Consider the following 23,536-nt stretch of genomic DNA (forward strand, 5'->3'; position numbering starts at 1 on the left):
AGCAGTAACTTGCTGCCATGGCTGTGATCCTCTGGTTGGGGAGTGACCCTGAATCCTGGACTAAACATCTCCACAGATACTGCCCCCATGATGTGCCTGCCACTGACCCCTCTGAGCTCGCTCTACCTGACGGCTCCTCCATAGAGTGAAGCTGCTGTTGGCATGGTCTGGAGAGCTGTTCTCTCAGGAAGGGTAAATGCTTCCCGCTGGGCCGTCTCCCTGCTCGCGGTGCTGGCCAAGCCGGTTGTACCCCTGAGCTGACCCCGCGCGCGGGCTGACGGTGTGGTCAGGGATCTCAGGTGGGGGCAGACAGTGATGGGGGAACGTGACACTGGATCAGTACTAATCTCAACACCCCGTTCCGGTCGCTCCTCCCTAATTCCCGCAAGCCAGCGCTGACATCTGCTCTCTGATCCGCAGGCTCTCCTGGATCTCCGGGCTCGCCGGGTGACCCAGGGCTGAGAGGTCCGAAAGGATCATCCGGCCTTCCAGGATTGCCGGGATTCCCAGGATTCCGAGGCACCAAAGGTACAAGTGATGGCGTGTGGCGGACACTGACAGATTTGACGGGATTACAGGAATCAGCGTGCTGCGGAGATAACTGTTGGGTGGTGTCCGTGGGCTGCACTCCCGGGGGGCAGGGGGTACCCAGAAATCAGGGACCAGGGCCCGGGTGAATTCTGTGAAGCTCTGCACCTGGTCTGGAGTCTCCTTTGGAAGAGCCGTTTCTGGCTGTGGTGGGGGGCCACCGAATGGGCAACATGTAACCGGGGAGTACTGGGCTTCAGCCTTCACTCAGACCATCTGTAGTGAAAACAAGCCTAGCACTTAAATCCAATAGCATCTCCACTGCCTCCTCTGGAGAAAAGGCCCATAGGGACACCGGGCAGAAGGAACAGGAAAAGTCCAATTTTCCTGTCAAGCCTGCTCCACTGTTCAAAACCCATTCATTTATCCACCTATCAACTTACTTATTTATTGGTTGGTTTGTTTATTTGTGTGTTTGTTTATTTATTTAGGGACACAGTGCAGAACAGGCCCTTCTGACCCAATAGGCCACACTACCCAGTGAGCCACCTATGCAACCCTAGCCTAATCACAGGACAATTTAGAGTGACCTATTAACCTGCTAACTGGTAGGTTTTTGGACAGTGAGAGGAAACCAGAGTACCCGGAGGAAACCCACAGAGAGAATGTGTAAACTCCTTAGGATTGGCATTGGAATCTGTAACGTCCCGAGCTGTAATAGATATGGATATGTCTATCCATGGCCTCCTCTACTGTCAAGATGAAGCCACACTCAGGTTGGAGGAACAACACCTTATATACTGGCTGGGTAGCCTCCAACCTGATGGCATGAACATTGACTTCTCTAACTTCCATTAATGTCCCTCCTCCCCTTCTTACCCCATCCCTGACATATTTAGTTGTTTGTTTTTTTTCTCTCTCTTTGCCCATCACTCTGCCTGTTCTCCATCTCCCTCTGGTGCTCCCCTCTCCCTTTCTTTCTCCCGAGGCCTCCCGTCCCATGATCCTTTCCCTTCTCCAGCTCTGTATCACTTTTGCCAATCACCTTTCCAGCTCTTAGCTTCATCCCACCCCCTCCTGTCTTCTCCTATCATTTCGCATTTCCCCCCCACCTACTTTCAAATCTCTTACTATCTTTCCTTTCAGTTAGTCCTGATGAAGGGTTTCGGCCCAAAACGTTGACAGTGCTTCTCCTTATGTGCTGCCTGGCCTGCTGTGTTCCACCAGCATCTTGTGTGTGTTGTTTGAATTTCCAACATCTGCAGATTTCCTCGTGTTTGAGCTGTAATAGTGTTGTGTTAACTGCTCCTTCAATGTCTCTTTCCTGCACTAACCCAGATCCCCTCAATAAATCTCTTGATCTCTGCCTAGAATACAGCTGATTTGATCTGATACAAAACAATGCAATTCACTGTCTGTTGTGACAAAGAACGCTAATCTCTAAATTGGTCATTTCTCTCTAGGAGAGTGAATCCCAAAGATTTACAGCCTTCTGGCTGAATAAATTTCTTCTCCTGATTACCAAACCCTTATTTTGAAACGGTGAATCCTTCCCCCCCCACCCCCCCCAGAAATCGGGTCAGCACGGGCCAGAGTGGCTGAAGGGTTTGTTTCCACACTGTGCGACTCCACCGGGACCCTGAGCCGTGAACTTCACCGAGGTTTCTGCCGCCTCCGGTGAGAGTCGGGACTCCGTGATAAAGTGTTAACCCGTTTCATTTTGAATTTGCCAACAGGTTTCAGGGGCCCTGACGGTTTACCAGGTTTAAACGGGTTAAAGGGATCGAAAGGCTTCCTGGGGTCTCCAGGTATGGCAAGTGTTTCGGTGAATCGTTTTCCCATTGGCAGGGCCGTGGATAAAGGTGTGCTTCAGCCAAAAATCTCCCTGTTACTGCCAGCCATCTGTCCAGTCACCAGGGCTGGAGTACCGTCAATGAAGGAGACACCACAGAAGGCCATTCAGCCCATAGTTCCTGTGCTGGCTTGGGGAAAGTTTCCCATTAGCTCCCTACCCTGTATTTGTATCAGGACTGCAGAGCTCCTACTGAAGCTATCCCCAATGCTGTGTGATAGCAGGTGTGATACCGCCTCTCCTGCCCACCCCCGTCACTTCATGTCCTCTGGTCACCCCACCCCCGAGCCCCAGGAACTTGCTCTTTATTCACCCCATCAGAAAGAACCCGTTCTGATCTTGAGCTTTACACGGGACACAGAGACGCAGAACATTACGTTATGGAAACTCCGGACACATTCCGGCTCGGTGTTGCGCCCACTTGAATAAGGCTACTCCACAATCAGTCTAACCCTTACCTCCTACGTGGCCATAATCCCCCACTTCCCTGACATCCAGAGAGGAGGGGAGTGGGAATGATCGGAGTGAGCACAGTCTCAGCGGGCCGAAGGGCCTCCCTTTGTGCTGTGATGCCGATCAGCAGTGGACGAGGAATGGTGGATTGAGAGAGTTCTCACCAAGAGGAAGGAGTAACCGATCACACGGGGCCGGCGATGTCACGTGTACTGAGCTGGGCGGAAAGCTTGTCTTGCACGCTGATCGTACAGACGACACAGTGCACTGTGGTAAGGACACGGTAAAACCATAGCAGTATGTCTAGCAGCTACAGAGAAAGTGCAGAGCCGGGAGACAATAGTTGCAAGGTCATAAGTTAGATTTTGAGGCGGAGAGTCCATTGTGTTGTCCTAGGGGACCATTTAGTAGTCTTTTAACAGCGGGGTAGAGGCTGCCCTTGAGCCTGGTTGTCCATGCTTTGGGGGTTTTGTACCTTCTAACTGATGGAGAGGGGAGATGGGAGAATGTCTGGGACAGCTGGGGTCCTTGATTATGCTGGCAACGAGAAGTACAGACAGAGTTTGTGGAAGGGTGGGTGGGCTGGTGAGCTCATCTCTCTTGAGGAAATAACGGTTAACACTGGCGGCTGACGTGCTCGGGTCGGATTAAGACTCCGTCGTACGCAGTGGTGAAGAGGCTGTCAGTCCTCCGCCAGCCAGTCACCGGAAGCTGGCCTCTTCCTGGGCTCAGTGGTTGCCTCCTGTAGGGCGGAGGTGATGAGAGAAGCTAATGTCTGAGTTGGCCACATATCCTCATGAAATGCATGAGGCCACTTCGGTGCGGGCTCAGGAAGGTCAGGTGGCCAACCCGCTGGGGAACTTCCGAAAGACACTACCCCTGTTCCTAACATCTCAGCCAAAGTTGGCTCCTCCAGCAAAACTGCTGTCTCCGAGCAGAATGAGGTTGCTGGCCCAGTTAAACGTTGCCCCACTGCGTCTGCATGGGGCAGGCAGGGTTAACCGCCCGCACGAGAATGTGACCTTGTTGTTTTGCCCATAGGTGCGAGCGGGAAAGGAGTGGAAGGCCTTTCTGGGGAAGCAGGTGAAAAGGGAGAGAGGGGACCGCCGAGCGCACAGCTGGGGGATCCTGGTCAACCCGGATCGCCTGGACCCAAGGGCGACTCTGGTAACTGGCATTGTCCACATCTGACACTTCCACACTCCCCCCATTCACCCTTCACCCTCCCACCCCCACCCTTGCTCCATTCTCGTGTTTGATTGGTAAATCCAGACACCAGCATGCTGCCTCTTCTTATACTCATCTGTATGGTTGCCTTAGGTCACCAAGGTCCTGTTGGCTCACCGGGACCTCCAGGGCCACCTGGGCCCCTATTCCCTTCTGACAAGCCAGGAGCACCAGGAGACCCAGGACAGAAGGGGTTGCATGGAGCCCCAGGTAAGGACCTTTCGCAGGTTCCGTGCTGTTGGCTTTCATGGAGACCACATCTGGTCTGAGCTCGCACTGAGTGACAGAGATTGGTCAGGGGGACAGTGTAACAGAGCTAGGCAACGTAAAGTATAAATTCCACATCTGTCTCCACAGACACTGCCTGGTCTGCTGTTGTTTGTGATTGGTCAGAGCTCCGTCCATTATTGGTTAGTAATCTGACTGACCATCTGTGATTGGTCAGAAAGCTGTATGTCTGACTGTGATTGGTCAGAGAGCTGTATGCCTGACTGTGATTGGTCAAAGATCTTAAAGACTGATTGTGATTGCTCAGAGGTCTGAATAGTCAACAGTGATTCTTCAGAGCTCTAAGTGACTGAGTGACCTTTGAATGGCTGGGACCTAGAATGACTCTGATATGTCAGGGTTTTTTTTTACTCTGTTAGTGTCTTGGCCATTGGTTTTAGGGCGATTGGGTGTGCCAGAGACCTTTAAATGACTGATTGATGGTCAAGTATTGACCATGTGTAACATGACATTGGAAGTTGCCTGCTGTCATATACATTCCTGGTCACCAGTGTAGAGGTGACCAGCTGGGGGTTGTTTCCACCACCAGAGTTAGACAGAGTGGGGCTGGGTGAGATGTGGGTCGGTGAGATCTCTAACTGTTTTGTGCATTTTCACAGGTTATCCTGGCCCACAGGGCTCACCTGGAAGAGCGGGCTACCCTGGGATCAAGGGTGAGAGGGGAGACCAGGGAAAAGCAGGATATTCTGGACCACATGGACCCAGGGGTGAGGTGGGGAAGCCTGGTCTTCCCGGAATCAACGGCATTCCTGGCAACAAAGGTAGGTCCTCTCCTAACAGCACAGGGATTAGGAGTGTCAGCAGGTTGAGTCCTGGACCACCTCCCCACACCCATCAATCCATCAACTTCCTCCTTGGACTCACACAGTGCCCAAACCCCTGAGGACCGACTTCCAGCGATTGTCTGATTGGAAGCAGTTCTTCTCAGCTTAGTCCAAGTCTCTGTGCCAAATTCCGTGTCCTGGTTCCGGGGCATTTGTCCAGCTTCAATCCTCCGATTTCTCCATAAGGGGATGTACAATAAACAGTTTATGAAAGAGCAGGGAGTGAAATCAGCTGTGAGTCGATAGGCGTAGCCAGTGGGCTGGTCCGAGGGGTCAATAGGAGGCATTACCTCATTTTTGCCTGGATGCCTCAGGTGGAAGTGTAATTGCCCCCTCTCTGTGCACAGTGGCTACAGTGTTCCCCATCTACAACCTGACCTCCTCAATCACTATTCCAACAGAACCCTACTCATCCGGCACCACTGAACTCACCTGCAGCATCCCCTCTCCGTCACACACCATCCCAACACGGAGAAGTCCCACCATTCCTTCACCGTCACTGGGTCTAAACCCTGGAACTTGCTCGCCAACAGCACCGTGGGAGTGCCTTCACCAGAAGGGCTGCTGCAGTTCACCAGCCCTCCTACCTTCTCAGGGCCAGTTAAAGATGGGAAATAATTGCTGGCCTTCTCACTAACGTTATTTAGAATGGGCACTGGGTAGAGTAGAGTGAAGAGGGCTTTGATAAGGATTGTCTGCACTCAGTCTGACACCACACAGTGACATTGCCTTGCTCACTCCATCTGGAGTGTAGGAATCACTGGTGTTTGTACTATTCAACCTGCCATTTCTGGACACACAAACTACAGTGGAATGTTGCAACTGATCACCCAGGACATGCTCTCTTCTTACTACTACCATCAGAAAGGAGGTACAGGAACCCGAAGACACACACTCAACATCTCTTCCACCTCAGGCGACTGAAGAAGTTCAGCATGGGCCCCCAAATCCTCAAGACCTGCTACAGGGGCACCATTGAGAGCATCCTGACTGTCTGTATCACCACCTGGTACGGGAACTGCACCAACCTTGATCGCTGGGCACTGCAGAGAGTGGCACGGACAGCCCAGCGCATCTGTGGACATGAACTTCCCTTCATTGAGGACATTTACAGCAGCAGGTGCAGAAAGAAGTCTGGAAGATCATTGGGGACACCAGTCACCCCCACCATAAACTGGTTCATCCGTTTCCGTCTGGCAAACAGTACCACAGCATTAAAGCCAGGACCAACAGGCTATGGGACAACTTCTTTCTACAAGCCATTAGACTTATAAATTCACATGTCTGTACATTGCAACAGAGTCATAACACAAAGATTTTTACTTCCTCACATTGTAAGATGGATGTAAGATTTAAATAAATTCTAATTCTAATTCTTCCTTTCCACCATCAGATTTCTGAATGGACAATGAACCAATCCATTAACAGTACTTCACTATTTTTGCCCTACTTATTTGATGTAATTCTATATACAGTGGATACCGGTTAATTGGGGCAGTCACTTATTTGGGACAACTCTGGAAGAACAAAAACTGATTTAGAAAACTGCTGAGATTTTGCTTGTTTATTTGGGACACTCTTGCTTAACTGGGACAGGAGACTGTTACCAAACAGTTTCTAACTAGCGTCAGTCATATGTACTTGTGTGGCCGTTAGACACGGCACCATGCTTGGAGCAAAGTTTTTAACTAGCATCAGTTGTGCGTGTTTGTGTTCAAAAAGCAGTGATTTATGTCACCGATAGTTGGGAAGAAATAAGCAGTAAGACAATTCAGAACTGTTTTGCTCACTGCAGTTTCAAGCGTTCAGGATTAGAGATGTCAGAAACAGCCGGAAGTGAAAATGAAACGATTTTACTGCTTCAGCAAGTTAGGACCTACGAAGAATTTGAAGGTATCGACAATCATCTTGAATGTTAAATGAAAAAGAAGATTTGGAGGATGCAATCGACGAAAGCATTGTATGAAGGCAGACAATTATCTGCACTATTTTGTTCATTTACGGTTAATCAGAACAAAACAGCAGTATACACTGGATGAATTCGTCCATTGATAACTTTTAGGCACAGTTATGGCAGTGTTCTCATTTGTTCTGTGTTTCATTTAAATGCATAATTTGTCTTTTTATACTGGTCCGATGTGTCCTAATTAACCAGAATCACTGAATATTTCTTATTGTAATTTATAGTATTTTTATGTATTTCACTGTACTGTTGCCGCAGAACAACAAATTTCACAATATATGTCAGTGATTGTGATTATTCTCTGTCCATTAACAGGAAACAAGGGTGATCAGGGGATGATGGGATTCCCGGGGGCCAAGGGTCAGCCTGGAGATCGGGGAGCTCCTGGTGCGAAGGGATTTTTTGGTCTGCCAGGTGAGTGAAGCAGCTTCTCCCCCTGCTCCCCTCCCTCCAGGTACAGCCTGGGTGCTGCTTTCCACCAGCACTGTCCATGTACCTGGCACTGAAAGAGCACCGGGATCGGTGTGGTTCTATGATACAACCCAGGCAGATCACTGATCGTAGGGAGCAAGAACAAAAGCACTCAGGGACTAGATGAGTTGTCCTCGCTCTCTCACCAGCAGTTCAACATCTACTACCCCACTCCCACCCCCCCCGAAGCAGAAACCACCTCACTGCCCCAAAGAGAAAGCCCTCAGCCTCTGAGATGGCAATATGAGCACAGCTTTCTGAGGGAGGTGTTGGGATCCGAGGGGAAAGCTCCAGTTAGCTTCTCACCAAGTAACCAACAAGCAACAGCTGAAACAGTTGTGTACCAAGGCCACTAACTCATCAGATCTGTATCAGGGTCATTAACTGATCAGTCCTGCACCAGGGTCATTAACTGACCAATCCCCTATCAGGATCATTAACTGACCAATCTCCTATCGGGGTCATTAACTGACCAGTCCTGTATCGGGGTCATTAACTGACCAGTCCCCTATCAGGGTCATTAACTGACCAATCCCCTATCAGGGTCATTAACTGACCAGTCCTCTATCAGGGTCATTAACTGACCAGTCCTCTATCAGGGTCAATAACTGACCAGGCCTGTACCAGGGTCATTAACTGACCAGTCCTGCACCAGGGTCATTAACTGACCAGTCCCATATTGGGGTCAATAACTGACCAGTCCTGTACCAGGGTCATTAACTGACCAGTCCTGTATCAGGGTCAATAACTGACCAGTCCTGCACCAGGGTCATTAACTAATCAGTCCCCTATCAGGGTCATTGACTGACCAGTCCCATATCGGGGTCATTGACTGACCAGTCTATCTGGGTCAATAACTGACCAGTCCTGTATTGGGGGTCATTAACTGACCAAACCCCTATCAGGGTCATTAACTGACCAGTCCCCTATCAGGGTCATTAACTGACCAGTCCTCTATCAGGGTCAATAACTGACCAGTCCCCTATCAGGGTCATTAACTGACCAGTCCCGTATCAGGGTCATTAACTGACCAGTCCTCTATCAGGGTCAATAACTGACCAGTCCCCTATCAGGGTCATTAACTGACCAGTCCTGTATCAGGGTCATTAACTGACCAGATCTGTACCAAAGCCATTTCCTGAACATTTCTGTACAAACATTATAACTGACTGGATCTGTACCAAGGCCACTAATAATTCTGAACCAGGGTCATTAACTGACCAGATGCCTCCCCTTGGGGCTGAATTGCCTCGTTTCACTGAAACAATGAAAATAAGAGGAAGCCACTCGCGTTCCTGGCGCGTTGCACCATCAGAGATGGTTCTGCACTATCCCTGTTCCCACCATCTCCCCACATCCCTCGATCCCGTTGGGATTGATGAATACCTCTACCAGCTCCTTGAATCCATTTACTGGTGTGCTTCCCACTGGCTTTGTGCCGGAGAATTCCATTGCACTCCGGCTGAAAAGGTTCCGCCTGCTGTGTGCTCCACGTTCGCTGTATCCTGAGGCTGAGAGCTCAGGTTCCAGATCCTGCACACCAGCCCCACCTCCTCCCCAAGGCCCACGGAGTATCCGAGCATTGGTCTCGAGACCCCATCCCGTACACACCCCAGGAAACTCCTCCCACACTATTTGGGTCAACATTGGTTAGTCACCCAGAATGTGTCCTCCATGCATGCTACTCCGGCCCTGATTTGACCACCACTGCTGAGCTGGGTCTCTCTGTGGCATCCAGCCTAACCCTTCACTTGGCACCCATTGGTGATGGGCCAACTTCCTTTAATGGGCCAGATGGTGACCAAACAGGAGGAGGATGGAAGGGGTGAGGGGAGGAGTGGTGGGGAACAGGGTGGGAGATGGTTTTCCTGCTGCTTGGTAATGGTGGAGAAATGGGAGGTGGAGTTTAATCTGAGCAGATGTCAGGGTTTGAATTTTGGGAGGTCAGAGCTAAGTGTACAGTAAATGGCAGGAGTTTCAACAACACCCATATTCAGATAGATCTTGGCTCATAGCTCTCTGAAAGTGGCCACAGGTAGTGTAGAAGGGGAGTGGATGCTTGTCTTGATCAATCAGGTGTTGTGTATGAAACCCTGCTGGTTTCCTTAGCTGTGTAGGTCTAGGGAATATACACTCCAGTCCTGACAAACCCGTGAGATGGAGACAGCTCCTCCACCCCAAACTCCGGTTTGTGTGGCTCACGTGTAATTTGCTGCCCTGTTACAACTCAGTGCCAAGAAACAACAGACAGCACACTGCGTACGATTAAAGGAATTATATTTATGAATCTTAATTTAACTAAAGTGTTAGTAAAGAAAAGAAAGAAAAAGAAAGAAGAGGGGCTCATTATGATTAATCAGTCAAATGTACACAAGTTGGGGCTTGGCTCTTCCCAAAATTCATATTCACTGATCCTCAATCGATCTCAGCTCCATTGAATCACGGACCCCGGCCAGGTCAAATCCTATGAACGGTTCTCTCCAGTGTCTTCTCTCTTCATCTCCTGCTGAACAAAGCACCCGTTATCTCTCACCGTAACCCAAACACTGCTTCTACAGAAAGACCATTACTTTAGCAGTGAAGCCTTTCCCAGGCTGTTCCACGTATAAAACTCAGGAACTCACAATGTGGCTGCGTAGATCAACAGTTGGACTATGCTTGGAGTGTGGTGTACGTTCTTGGTCACCCCGTTACCGGGAGGAAGAGGAGGTTTTGGGAAGGGTATAGAAGGTCAGTGGTATTGTGGATTGTGCAGAAGGTTGTCGTAGGTTACAACAGGATACAGAGCTGGGCTGAGAAGAGGCAGGTGGAAAAGTGTGAAGTGATGCACTTTGGAAGGTCACACTTGAAGGAAGAGCACAACGTTAATGGTGGGATTCATAGCAGTGTGTCCCGCTTGGTGGCGCAATAATATCAGCGCCGGACTCCGGAGTGAAGGTTCCCAAGTTCGAATCCAAGTCGGGTTGAGTATCGAGCTAGCAACTCTGCCTCGTAAAACAAGAATAGCTTGCTATGGAAACAACGTCATGACGGTGCCACGATAACTCCACTGCTGAGTTAAGAGCTATTCTCCTTCTTCTTCATAGCAATGTGGAGAAGCAGAGGGACCTTGCGGTCCGCGTCCGCAGATCCCTCAGAGTTGGGGTGGTTAAGATGGCATATGGGGTCCATTAGTGGGGAGACTGAGTTCAAGGTAATGTGGCAGCTCTATAAAATTCTGGTTAGATTGCAGAGTATTGTTTTCAGTTCTGGATACCTCATTATAGGAAGGATGTTAGAGAGGGTGCAGAGAAGATTTTCCAGATGCTGTCCAGATTAGAGAGCATATATTACGAGGGAGGGTTGAGTGAGCTTGGGCTTTCCTCTTTGGAGTGAAGGAAATGAGAGGTGGCCTGATAGCGGTGTATAAGATGATAAGAGAAGCATAGACAGAGTGGACAGTTAGAGACTTTTTCCTAGAGCAGCAATGGGAGAGCATAATTTTAAGGTGTTTGGAGGAAAGCATAGTGGGGATGTCAAAGAGGTTCTTTACACAGAGAGTGGTGGGTGTGGGGAACGAATTGCTAAGGGGATGGTAGAGGCAGATACATTAGGAACATTTAGATAGGTATATGGTTGTAGGAAAAATGAGGGCTATGTGGGAGGGAAGGGTTAAATTGAACTCAGAGTAGGTTAAAAGGCTGGCACAACATCATGGGCCAAAGGGCCTTTCTATGCTGTACTGTTCTTTGTTCTGAGAGGTTCACTGGGATGCTTCCCCCCCGATTAGAGAGTATCGGCTGTAAGGAGAGGTTGGACAAAGTTGAATTGTTTCCTCTGGGGTGCCAGATGTCGAGGGAAGACCTGATAGAAATATTTAAAATTATGAAAGACATCGACAGAGGCAGAATCTTCTCCTCCAGAGTAGAAGTGTCAAATACTAAGGGGCTCAAGTTTAGTGGGGGGAGCTCAAAGGAATACTGGAATACTTCCTGGGATGGAGGGGGAGGCAGACGTAGGTGGTGCTTAAGAAGCTGTTAGATAGGCTCATGAAACGGCAGGGAATGGAGGGAGAGTCCATGTGCTGACAGGTGGGAATGGTTTAATTTGATGTCATGGGTGGCACAGAGCTGGTAGAGGAGTGGACTGACTCTGTTTCATGTTGTAACACTCTCCCCACTCTGATTGGGCTGTATGCCTGTTGTAACTCACTCACTGCTCTGATAGGGCTGCAGGTCCGTTGTAACTCACTCTCTGCTCTGATTGGGCCTTATGCCTGTTGTAACTCACTCTCTGCTCTGATTGGGCTGTAGGTTTGAAGGGATCACCTGGTCCTCAGGGTCCAGTACCTCATAGCCAATATATCGAAGCACCCGGAGGTTCTCCTGGGCTGCCTGGGAGAGCTGGAGAACATGGAGATCGTGGAGACCCTGGTCCAAAAGGACCTCATGGTGATCGAGGTGAGTCTGTAAATATTTTCCCTGGAGGTCCAAAGACACGCAGCACATGAATGTTGGAAAAATGGGATTGGAGGGCCACTCAGCCCTATGCATTAGCTAGTTCCCTCACCTACCACAATGTTCCCAGGGACTGACCAAAGTGTAATGTTTCTGCTCTCAGTTCCTCTAAAAATCCCTTCTGTTCCCCCAAGAACCTCTCCCCCCATCGTAGAATCACCTCACATCTTCCCGAACCTCTGTTGGTATCTGCCACCTTCTCAAGATCTGATCACACTGCCCATGGAATGTCAGAGACTCGGTCTCCTTCCCAGCTCCCAGCAAACCTCTCTGTCCACAATGTGGTCTTAGACAAGCCACGTCCTGCTCTTCTCACCCTGCAAACTCACTGACTGAGGGGCAACTCGCTCCACCCATTGGAATCACACCCAAGTGACTAGCAGATGTTCATCATTGAATTGCAGCTTGTGGGAAAATAGCTGCAGGAGTGACCACAGCTGTGATGGAGCTCAACGGTTGTGACGCACTGGGTCACCCCAAGGTGCTATGGAAATGCAAGGCTGTCCTAGACATTGTCTGGATTCTGGACTGGCTGAGATGGGAGGAGAAGGGTTGGTTTTGTCCTGACTCCCTAAACATTCCTGACTGGAGATTCCCCATCTCTCTGACATTGTTTTGTCTCTCGCACAGGTCCCAAGGGCCCGAAGGGTCAGCAGGGATTCCCAGGCCCCACCAACTTCCCTGGACTGCCGGGCTTGCCAGGAGAATCAGGAATGATAGGACAACGGGGTCCTCCGGGAGATGAAGGTATGGAGCCTCAGAGAATGGGTCTGTGAGCGAGAGGTCACCTCTTCCCATTCCACAACCCTCAACCCCCTCCGCTCCAGAACCCCTTATCTGAAGCCAGCACCTTCACTTTGCAAACACAGGGTTGGGCTTCCGTATAAATGCACAACAATGTGCGTCTGTCAGGCAGAGTGTATGCGTGATTTGATTGTAAAACACTGTGTGTATGTGACAGAGAGACTCTGAGTGGGTGTGTATGTGTGTGCAAGAGACTGAGTGTGAGAAACTTTGTGTGTGGAAGAAAAAGTTAATGTAAGTGTGTGTGACTCTTTATGCATGTGTCCCTGTGTGTGAGTGTGAGACTGTGATTTTGTCTGTTACTCTGTGTGTGTGTGTGTGTGTGTGAGAGAGAGAGAGTACGTTTGTGTCAGTGTGTGAGACAGACTGAGTGTGTGTGTGTGTGTGAGACAGTATTTGTGTCAGTGTGTGAGACAGACTGAGTGTGTGTGTGTGTGAGAGAGAGAGACTCTGTAGAGTGTGTGTGTGTGACTGAGTATGTTTGTGTCAGTGTGTGAGAGAGAGAATTTGTATGAGTCTGTGTGTGTGAGAGAGACTGTACAGTGTGTGTGTGTGACTGAGTATGTTTGTGTCAGTGTGTGAGAGAGAGAATCTGTATGAGTCTGTGTGTGTGAGAGAGACTGTAGAATGTGTGTGTGTGACTGAGTATGTTTGTGTCAGTGTGTGAGAGAGAGAATCTGTATGAGTCTGTGTGTGTGTGAGAGAGAGACTGTAGAATGTGTATGTGTGACTGAGTATGTTTGTGTCAGTGTGTGAGAGAGAGAATCTGTATGAGTCTGTGTGTGTGTGAGAGAGAGACTGTAGAATGTGTGTGTGTGACTGAGTATGTTTGTGTCAGTGTGTGAGAGAGAGAATCTGTATGAGTCTGTGTGTGTGTGAGAGAGAGAGACTCTGCAGAGTGTGTGTGTGTGACTGAGTATGTTTGTGTCCGTGTGTGAGAGTGAGAGACTCTGTGTGAGTGTGTGTGTGTGTGTGTGTGTGTGTGTGTGATAGACCCTGTGTTTGAGTGTGGAGATATGCTACCTGGGCTTGACGACCCTGTCTCCTGTGCCCCTGAATGTCGGTGGGGAGCCACATCAGGTGTGGGATGAGTCTAACTTCAGCTCTTCCTTCACAGGTGCGACAGGACCAACTGGTGTCCGTGGCATGACAGGAATGCCAGGCCGGAGTGTCAGTGTCGGATACCTACTGGTAAAGCACAGCCAGTCGGAGCAGGTGCCACCATGTCCCCTGGGGATGAACAGGCTGTGGGACGGGTACAGCCTGTTGTATGTAGAAGGGCAGGAAAAATCCCACAACCAGGACCTGGGTACGTTGGGCAGTCGGTTCTTCATCAGAGGGTGGTGGTTCTGTAGAATTCACTGCGGAGGCCAATTAATTGGGTATACTTAAAGCAGAGCTTGGTATTTTCTCTACTAAGAGTGTCAAAGGTTATGGAGAGATGGCAGGAGAATGTATTCGAGACAGAAAATAAATTAGCCATGAATAATAGCGGAGGAGACTTGATGAGTCAAATGGCCTTCATTCTGCTCCAGTAAGGCCTGAGAAAAGCTGGGTTCCCTCCCTGGGACAAGGCCTGTTACAGCCGCCGGCACTCTGTGGACAAACAGGAGTGGTGACTGGGAGCCTCCGGCTGGCTGATCCTCTGTCCACACTGGACAGAGAGTTCCGGGAACCAGAGTGAGACCCCCCCCTTTCTCATTCCATCGGGTCTGACTCCCCCGTATCGCGAGTCAGTTTCCAGTACAGTACTGACCCCTCCAGCCCCTCAATGTCCACCCACCAGCCCCCCCCCCCCCAAGGTCTCTCCTCCCAAATCTGCCTGACCCTCACGTAAGAGATCAGTGCCCCTGTGCTGTCTGACACCGCCTGAAGCCCCAGCTCTTCACCAAGGGCACTGCAATACAGGGATCCCATGGTAACAGGCACCCTCTCCCCTCAAACAGGCTAGCTTTGGGTCAAGGGTCACTCGAGTGTTGAGGTGGAGAGGGACTCCCGTATCCGGAGGGAGTACTCTTCCCCTGAGCCACTGTGACTCTCTGCTCCAAAGCACAGCCCCGGTGTGGGGCAGAGGGCCGAGCTCAGCCCCAGACCCCAAACGCTCAGTGGAACAGGACTGGGAGTCAGCAGTTGGGGCGGGGGAGGGGTGATGTAGGTCTCAATCAGAACCCCTCTCAATTTAAAATCCTTGGCAACCTCCCTCCTCACTTCCCCTCCCTGCAGTGACAGTGAGATTTGAACCCCAGGGCCATGTTCTCACACAGCATGGGGGAGAGGAAAGAAGGCCACTGGCTCTGGGTGTGTGGGGAGGGGGGGTGGGGGGTGTGAGGGTTGGCAACGGAGGGTGTTGGGGATGATGGAGAGTGTGGAGGACGATGGAGGGTGTTGGGACGATGGAGGGTGTTGGGACGACGGAGGGTGCAGAGGATGATGGAGGGTGTGGAGGACGATGGAGGGTGTTGGGACGATGGAGGCTGTGGAGGACGATGGAGGGTGTTGGGTCGATGGAGGGCGTTGGGACGACGGAGGGTGCAGAGGACGATGGAGGGTGAGGGTTGAGAATGGAGGGTTTGGACAGAGTAGCGGGGATGGATGGCAATGGAGGTTATGAGGGTGGGGATGACGTGAGCTGGGAATGGGGGCAGCGTGGAGTGAGATGGAGGGTGTAGTGGATGGTAACAGAAGATGTGGGGGGGGGCAGAGGATGAGGGGGTGTGGGGAAGGTGTGGGATAAAAATGGAGGGTGTGGAGGAGTGGGGTGAGGTCGAGGGCATATTCGGTAGAGACAGGGTGGGGTGGGGAACATGTGGGTGGAGGATGGAGGGTGATGGGGCAGAGTGATGAGGGGCATACTGTACATGGGGCATGGGGAGGGCGGGGTGTGGGTTGGGGATGTTGTGGGGTGTGGACTATGGGTATCGAGTAGGGACAGGGCTGATTGGGGAGGGGTGGATGGTATGGGGTGAGGAAGGAGGGTGTGGGTTGGGGATGTTGAGGAGTGTGGACTATGGGTATCGAGTAGGGACAGGGCTGATTGGGGAGGGGTGGATGGTATGGGGGGTGAGGAAGGAGGGTGTGGGTTGGGGATGTTGTGGGGTGTGGACTATGGGTATCGAGTAGGGACAGGGCTGATTGGGGAGGGGTGGATGGTATGGGGTGAGGAAGGAGGGTGTGGGTTGGGGACGTTGTGGGGTGTGGACAATGGGTATCGAGTAGGGACAGGGCTGATTGGGGAGGGGTGGATGGTATGGGGGGTGAGGAAGGAGGGTGTGGGTTGGGGATGTTGAGGAGTGTGGACTATGGGTATCGAGTAGGGGCAGGGCTGATTGGGGAGGGGTGGATGGTATGGGGGGTGAGGAAGGAGGGTGTGGGTTGGGGATGTTGAGGAGTGTGGACTATGGGTATCGAGTAGGGACAGGGCTGATTGGGGAGGGGTGGATGGTATGGGGGGTGAGGAAGGGGGGTGTGGGTTGGGGATGTTGTGGGGTGTGGACTATGGGTATCGAGTAGGGACAGGGCTGATTGGGGAGGGGTGGATGGTATGGGGGGTGAGGAAGGAGGGTGTGGGTTGGGGATGTTGAGGAGTGTGGACTATGGGTATCGAGTAGGGACAGGGCTGATTGGGGAGGGGTGGATGGTATGGGGGGTGAGGAAGGAGGGTGTGGGTTGGGGATGTTGAGGAGTGTGGACTATGGGTATCGAGTAGGGACAGGGCTGATTGGGGAGGGGTGGATGGTATGGGGGGTGAGGAAGGAGGGTGTGGGTTGGGGATGTTGAGGAGTGTGGACTATGGGTATCGAGTAGGGACAGGGCTGATTGGGGAGGGGTGGATGGTATGGGGGGTGAGGAAGGAGGGTGTGGGTTGGGGATGTTGAGGAGTGTGGACTATGGGTATCGAGTAGGGACAGGGCTGATTGGGGAGGGGTGGATGGTATGGGGGGTGAGGAAGGAGGGTGTGGGTTGGGGATGTTGAGGAGTGTGGACTATGGGTATCGAGTAGGGACAGGGCTGATTGGGGAGGGGTGGATGGTATGGGGTGAGGAAGGAGGGTGTGGGTTGGGGACGTTGTGGGGTGTGGACAATGGGTATCGAGTAGGGACAGGGCTGATTGGGGAGGGGTGGATGGTATGGGGGGTGAGGAAGGAGGGTGTGGGTTGGGGATGTTGAGGAGTGTGGACTATGGGTATCGAGTAGGGGCAGGGCTGATTGGGGAGGGGTGGATGGTATGGGGGGTGAGGAAGGAGGGTGTGGGTTGGGGATGTTGAGGAGTGTGGACTATGGGTATCGAGTAGGGACAGGGCTGATTGGGGAGGGGTGGATGGTATGGGGGGTGAGGAAGGGGGGTGTGGGTTGGGGATGTTGTGGGGTGTGGACTATGGGTATCGAGTAGGGACAGGGCTGATTGGGGAGGGGTGGATGGTATGGGGGGTGAGGAAGGAGGGTGTGGGTTGGGGATGTTGAGGAGTGTGGACTATGGGTATCGAGTAGGGACAGGGCTGATTGGGGAGGGGTGGATGGTATGGGGGGTGAGGAAGGAGGGTGTGGGTTGGGGATGTTGAGGAGTGTGGACTATGGGTATCGAGTAGGGACAGGGCTGATTGGGGAGGGGTGGATGGTATGGGGGGTGAGGAAGGAGGGTGTGGGTTGGGGATGTTGAGGAGTGTGGACTATGGGTATCGAGTAGGGACAGGGCTGATTGGGGAGGGGTGGATGGTATGGGGGGTGAGGAAGGAGGGTGTGGGTTGGGGATGTTGAGGAGTGTGGACTATGGGTATCGAGTAGGGACAGGGCTGATTGGGGAGGGGTGGATGGTATGGGGGGTGAGGAAGGAGGGTGTGGGTTGGGGATGTTGAGGAGTGTGGACTATGGGTATCGAGTAGGGACAGGGCTGATTGGGGAGGGGTGGATGGTATGGGGGGTGAGGAAGGAGGGTGTGGGTTGGGGATGTTGAGGAGTGTGGACTATGGGTATCGAGTAGGGACAGGGCTGATTGGGGAGGGGTGAATGGAATGGGGGGTGAGGAAGGAGGGTGTGGGTTGGGGATGTTGAGGAGTGTGGACTATGGGTATCGAGTAGGGACAGGGCTGACTGGGGAGGGGTGGATGGTTTGGGGGTGTGGTCTGGGGATGTTGTGGGGTGAGGTCGAGGGTGTGATGGGGTAGAGATGGAGGGTCTGTGGAGTGGGGGGTGGGCTGACAGAGGGTGATGAGTTGGGTACAGGGCTGAGTGGGGAGGGATGGGTGGTGTCTGGGGATTGAGGAGGGTGTGTGGGGTAGGGTCAGGTGTGGGAGGGCTGCTGTTACCGGGGTCAGTGACGAGTCGATTCCCTGCCCCAGGACTGGCTGGCTCCTGCATGCCTCGCTTCAGCACCATGCCCTTCGTGTACTGTAACATCAACGAGGTCTGCCACTTCGCCAGCCGGAACGACAAGTCCTACTGGCTGTCCACCAACGCTCCCATCCCCATGATGCCCGTTGCCAATGAAGAGATCAGGCAGTACATCAGCCGTTGCTCGGTGTGCGAGGCTCCCTCGCTCGCTGTGGCCGTCCACAGCCAGGACATCACCATCCCCATGTGTCCGTTGGGCTGGCGGAGCCTGTGGATCGGTTACTCCTTCCTCATGGTAAGACACTTCTCAATCCAACATTCCTCACCCTTCGCTTACAGCTATCATAGCATTTCACAGCACACAGAGAGGCCCTTCGGCCCACAGAGTCTGTGCTCGCTCCAATCACTTCCACTCCCTCCTCTCCTCCCATAGCACTGGAACGTCCTTGTCTGTCTGTCTTGTGCCCGGTGGATAGCTTCTGTCAATCTGCATCCCCTCACATCCCAACACTGTGTAACAACACTCCCCTCCTCTGCAGGTTAGACAGGGGAACGGGAGCAGCGCTGTTATAAAGCAGTTTACTGGTTGCCTAGTGCAATAAGATGGACTCTTCACCTGGCAATGACCTCGTTATGACCTTTGCACCTTATTGTCTACCTGCACTGCCCTTTCCCTGAAGCTGTAACACTTTATTCTGCACTCTGTTTTAATTTTACCTCTGTGCACCGTGTAGCGATTTAATCTATGTGAACGGTATTCAGGACAAGCCTTTCTCTGAAACTCGGTATATGTGACAATACTAAACCAATCAATGCCATCATCTGGCCACAGAGGGGGAAGACATGCAGATTTCCAGACAGTGCTGAGCAATCACAAGGAAAAATCTGCTGCAGATACAACATGAAAATCAAGCGAGGGTATGGTGCATGACACAATCATAAACCGATTCCACTCCTGTCCCGCTGTTTGATTCATGGCTGACCCATACTGGCCTCAGCTCCTCTTCTGAGCCATCGCTCTATACCCCCTCCTCTTCTGACCCATTTCTCCATACCCCTCTCCTCTCCTGACCCATCTCTCTATACCCCTCTCCACTCCTGACCCATCTCTCCATACCCCTCTCCTCTCCTGACCCATCTCTCCATACCCCTCTCCTCTTCTGATCTATCTCCATACCCCTCTCCTCTCCTGACCCATCTCTCCGTACCCCTCTCTTCTTGTCATCCATCTCTCTATACCCCTCTCCTCTTCTGACCCATCTCTCCATACCCCTCTCCTCTTCTCATCCATCTCTCCATACCCCTCTCCTCTCCTGACCCATCTCTCCATACCCCTCTCCTCTTCTCATCCATCTCTCCATACCCCTCCTCTTCTCATCCCTCTCCATACCCCTCCCCTCTTCTCATCCCTCTCCATACCCCTCTCCTCTCCTGACCCATCTCTCCATACCCCTCTCCTCTTCTCATCCATCTCTCCATACCCCTCTCCTCTTCTCATCCCTCTCCATACCCCTCTCCTCTCCTGACCCACCTCCATACCCCCTCCTCTCCTGACCCATCTCTCCATACCCCTCTCCTCTTCTCATCCCTCTCCATACCCCTGTCCTCTTCTGACCCATCTCTCCATACCCCTCTCCTTTTCTCATCCCTCTCCATACCCCTCTGCTCTTCTGACCCATCTCTCCATACCCCTCTCCTCTTCTCATCCATCTCCATACCCCTCTACTGACCCACCTCTCCATATCCTTGTCCTCTTCTGACCCATCTCTCCATACCCCTCTCCTTTTCTCATCCCTCTCCATACCCCTCTCCTCTCCTTACCCATCTCTCCATACCCCTCTCCTCTCCTGACCCATCTCTCCATACCCCTCTCCTCCTCATCCCTCTCCATACCCCTCTCCTCTCCTTACCCATCTCTCCATACCCCCTCCTCTCCTGACCCATCTCTCCATACCCCTCTCCTCTCCTTACCCATCTCTCCATACCCCTCTCCTCTCCTGACCCATCTCTCCATACCCCTCTCTTCTTCTGACCCATCTCTCCATACCCCTCTCCTCCATCTCTCTTTACCCCTCTCCTCTTCCGAGCTATCTCTATGTACCCCGCTATTCCTCGGTTTTTCAAATATTTATCCACCCCCACCTTAACCGCTTCTGGTAAGCAGCTTCCTCCACCCTCGAGAGCAGACAATTCCAAATATCTACCACCCTCTGTCAGAAGTTTCTGCTAACCGAGGTTTTAAATGACTCACCTCTTATCTTTAGTTATGTCCCTTTGTTCAAAACATTCAACTAGTGGAAACATCCCAGCATCTACTCTGTCAAATTGCCTTAGGATCTTATTTTGAATACAATCACCCCTCATTTTCTGAACTCGAAGGAATACAGACCCAAACTGTGCCGTCTGTCTCAGTAGGACAGCCTCTCATCCCAGTGTCCCTCTGTCAGACTGCCTCCAGTGCTCGTGCTTTTTATCCTGTTTTAGACTAGGGAATTTAAACCAAAGCACGGTACTCCAGGTGTAGCCTCGCCTATGCCCTGTACAATTGGAACACAACCACCCTGTTCTTGACCTCCAACCTCTTGGCGATAAACTCTGAGGTTCCAGTGACCTCTCTAACCAATTGTCAGAGCTGCCTGCCAATGTCCAGGGATCAATGCAGCAGAGCCTCCCTCACTCCCTCCATTGCCGAAGGGGGAAAGGAGCACCCCCATTGCCAGAAGAGTGAGGGAGCACCACACCCTATCTGAGGGAAGAGGGCGGGATCACCCCACCGCCAAAGGACGACGGCGGTTGTGCCAATTGCCGGAGGAAGTGGAGGTTGGGAGAGAGGGAGTTTGCTAGATCGATGATTAGAGGGGAATGGAGACCCTTCCAGCTGATGGCTGATCCTACTAGACACAGGCTCGGTCTCATTGCTTCCTGGCGATGTTCTCTGCCGGCAGCAAGCACTGGGCAGAGAGTCTCCCTCTTGGAGCGGGAGCAACATTACATGAAGGTTCTGGGGATCTGCTTTAGAGAGGACAAGGCTTGTCTGGAGTGGACTGGGAAAGTGAAAGAGGACTGTGGGGAGGGGGCTCTCTGCCGATGACTGGGAAGATGTGAGGTGTGAGTTGCCCTCAGCACTCTACCGCCCACCCCACTCTCCTCCAGCTCACCTGAGCTGTCTTCAGGTTCATCCAAAATGGAGCGGGTTAGAGGGGTCACAATGCACAGATCCATGGATGACAGGGGCAAAAGTGTACCTGATGTCACCCTCCTTTGTGTGTGGCTGCATCTGGCTGCGTGTGCACCCTAAATACGTGGGTGCCAAGTACTGCTACATGCCGAGGTTCCTCCTGTTCCCGGCTTTGCGAAGGGTGGGTCTCGCCCCTGCTGCCGCACAGCATCCCAGTCACCCGTACAATGCTGCACCACCTGTCCTTTGTGGAAAAGTTCTTGCGGACCGACACCTTTGACCACAAGGTCATCAGGCAGTGGTCAGCACGGTAGGTCCTGCAGACGTTGCAGGAGGACTCAGCCACGGAAGGCCTGATGGCCAGGCCTCACCGAGAGGCCCCAAGACCTGGCCTGACTGGCGGTGAGAGGGGCTCTCCCAGTCAGATCCTTCCCGCATGCCTGGGGCACCATCCCTGCATCCCGCTGGCCGCGGGAAGACTACGATGGGGGGAAGCGGCAGCGTATCGAGATGTCGGTGGAAGAATGCTGCTGACTGGCACATCCTGGGCTGCAGGGGTACGTACTGAGGGATGCACTGGAGCTTGCTGCATGGGTACGTACTGAGGGATGCACTGGAGCTTGCTGCATGGGTACGTACTGAGGGATGCACTGGAACTTGCTGCAGGGGTACGTACTGAGGGATGCACTGGAGCTTGCTGCAGGGGTACGTACTGAGGGATGCAGTGACGCTTGCTGCAGGGGTACATACTGAGGGATGCAATGGAACTTGCTGCAGGGGTACGTACTGAGGGATGCACTGGAGCTCGCTGCAGGGGTACGTACTGAGGGATGCACTGGAGCTTGCTGCAGGGGTACGTACTGAGGGATGCAGTGACGCTTGCTGCAGGGGTACGTACTGAGGGATGCACTGGAGCTTGCTGCAGGGGTACGTACTGAGGGATGCAGTGACGCTTGCTGCAGGGGTACGTACTGAGGGATGCAGTGGAGCTTGCTGCAGGGGTACGTACTGAGGGATGCACTGGAGCTTGCTGCAGGGTACGTACTGAGGGATGCACTGGAGCTTGCTGCAGGGGTACATACTGAGGGATGCAGTGACGCTTGCTGCAGGGTACGTACTGAGGGATGCACTGGAGCTCGCTGCATGGGTACGTACTGAGGGATGCAGTGACGCTTGCTGCAGGGGTACGTACTGAGGGATGCACTGGAACTTGCTGCAGGGGTACGTACTGAGGGATGCACTGGAACTTGCTGCAGGGGTACGTACTGAGGGATGCACTGGAGCTTGCTGCAGGGGTACGTACTGAGGGATGCACTGGAGCTTGCTGCAGGGGTACGTACTGAGGGATGCACTGGAGCTTGCTGCAGGGGTACGTACTGAGGGATGCACTGGAGCTTGCTGCAGGGGTACATACTGAGGGATGCAGTGACGCTTGCTGCAGGGGTACGTACTGAGGGATGCACTGGAGCTTGCTGCAGGGGTACGTACTGAGGGATGCACTGGAGCTTGCTGCAGGGGTACGTACTGAGGGATGCAGTGACGCTTGCTGCAGGGGTACGTACTGAGGGATGCAGTGACGCTTGCTGCAGGGGTACGTACTGAGGGATGCAGTGACGCTTGCTGCAGGGGTACGTACTGAGGGATGCAGTGACGCTTGCTGCAGGGGTACGTACTGAGGGATGCAGTGACGCTTGCTGCAGGGGTACGTACTGAGGGATGCAGTGACGCTTGCTGCAGGGGTACGTACTGAGGGATGCAGTGACGCTTGCTGCAGGGGTACGTACTGAGGGATGCAGTGACGCTTGCTGCATGGGTACATACTGAGGGATGCAGTGACGCTTGCTGCAGGGGTACGTACTGAGGGATGCAGTGACGCTTGCTGCAGGGGTACATACTGAGGGATGCAGTGACGCTTGCTGCATGGGTACATACTGAGGGATGCAGTGACGCTTGCTGCAGGGGTACGTACTGAGGGATGCAGTGACGCTTGCTGCAGGGGTACGTACTGAGGGATGCACTGGAGCTTGCTGCAGGGGTACGTACTGAGGGATGCACTGGAACTTGCTGCAGGGGTACGTACTGAGGGATGCAGTGACGCTTGCTGCAGGGGTACGTACTGAGGGA

General features: G+C 52.6%; 1 protein-coding gene across 1 annotated transcript in view; it reads left to right on the forward strand.

The window, feature by feature from the left end:
• Positions 1-23,536, forward strand: part of LOC140716349 (uncharacterized) — a 90,671-nt gene that overhangs the window by 63,135 nt on the left and 4,000 nt on the right. Inside the window, exons 34-43 of the mRNA XM_073028998.1 lie at positions 421-528; positions 2,265-2,336; positions 3,875-4,000; positions 4,154-4,270; positions 4,948-5,109; positions 7,451-7,549; positions 11,899-12,045; positions 12,733-12,849; positions 14,024-14,215; positions 18,243-18,529. Coding sequence (XP_072885099.1) covers positions 421-528; positions 2,265-2,336; positions 3,875-4,000; positions 4,154-4,270; positions 4,948-5,109; positions 7,451-7,549; positions 11,899-12,045; positions 12,733-12,849; positions 14,024-14,215; positions 18,243-18,529 — 1,427 coding nt within the window. The remainder of the gene's footprint in view (positions 1-420; positions 529-2,264; positions 2,337-3,874; positions 4,001-4,153; positions 4,271-4,947; positions 5,110-7,450; positions 7,550-11,898; positions 12,046-12,732; positions 12,850-14,023; positions 14,216-18,242; positions 18,530-23,536) is intronic.

This window comes from Hemitrygon akajei, chromosome 2, assembly GCF_048418815.1.
Source record: "Hemitrygon akajei chromosome 2, sHemAka1.3, whole genome shotgun sequence".
NCBI classification, from domain to species: Eukaryota; Metazoa; Chordata; class Chondrichthyes; order Myliobatiformes; family Dasyatidae; genus Hemitrygon; species Hemitrygon akajei.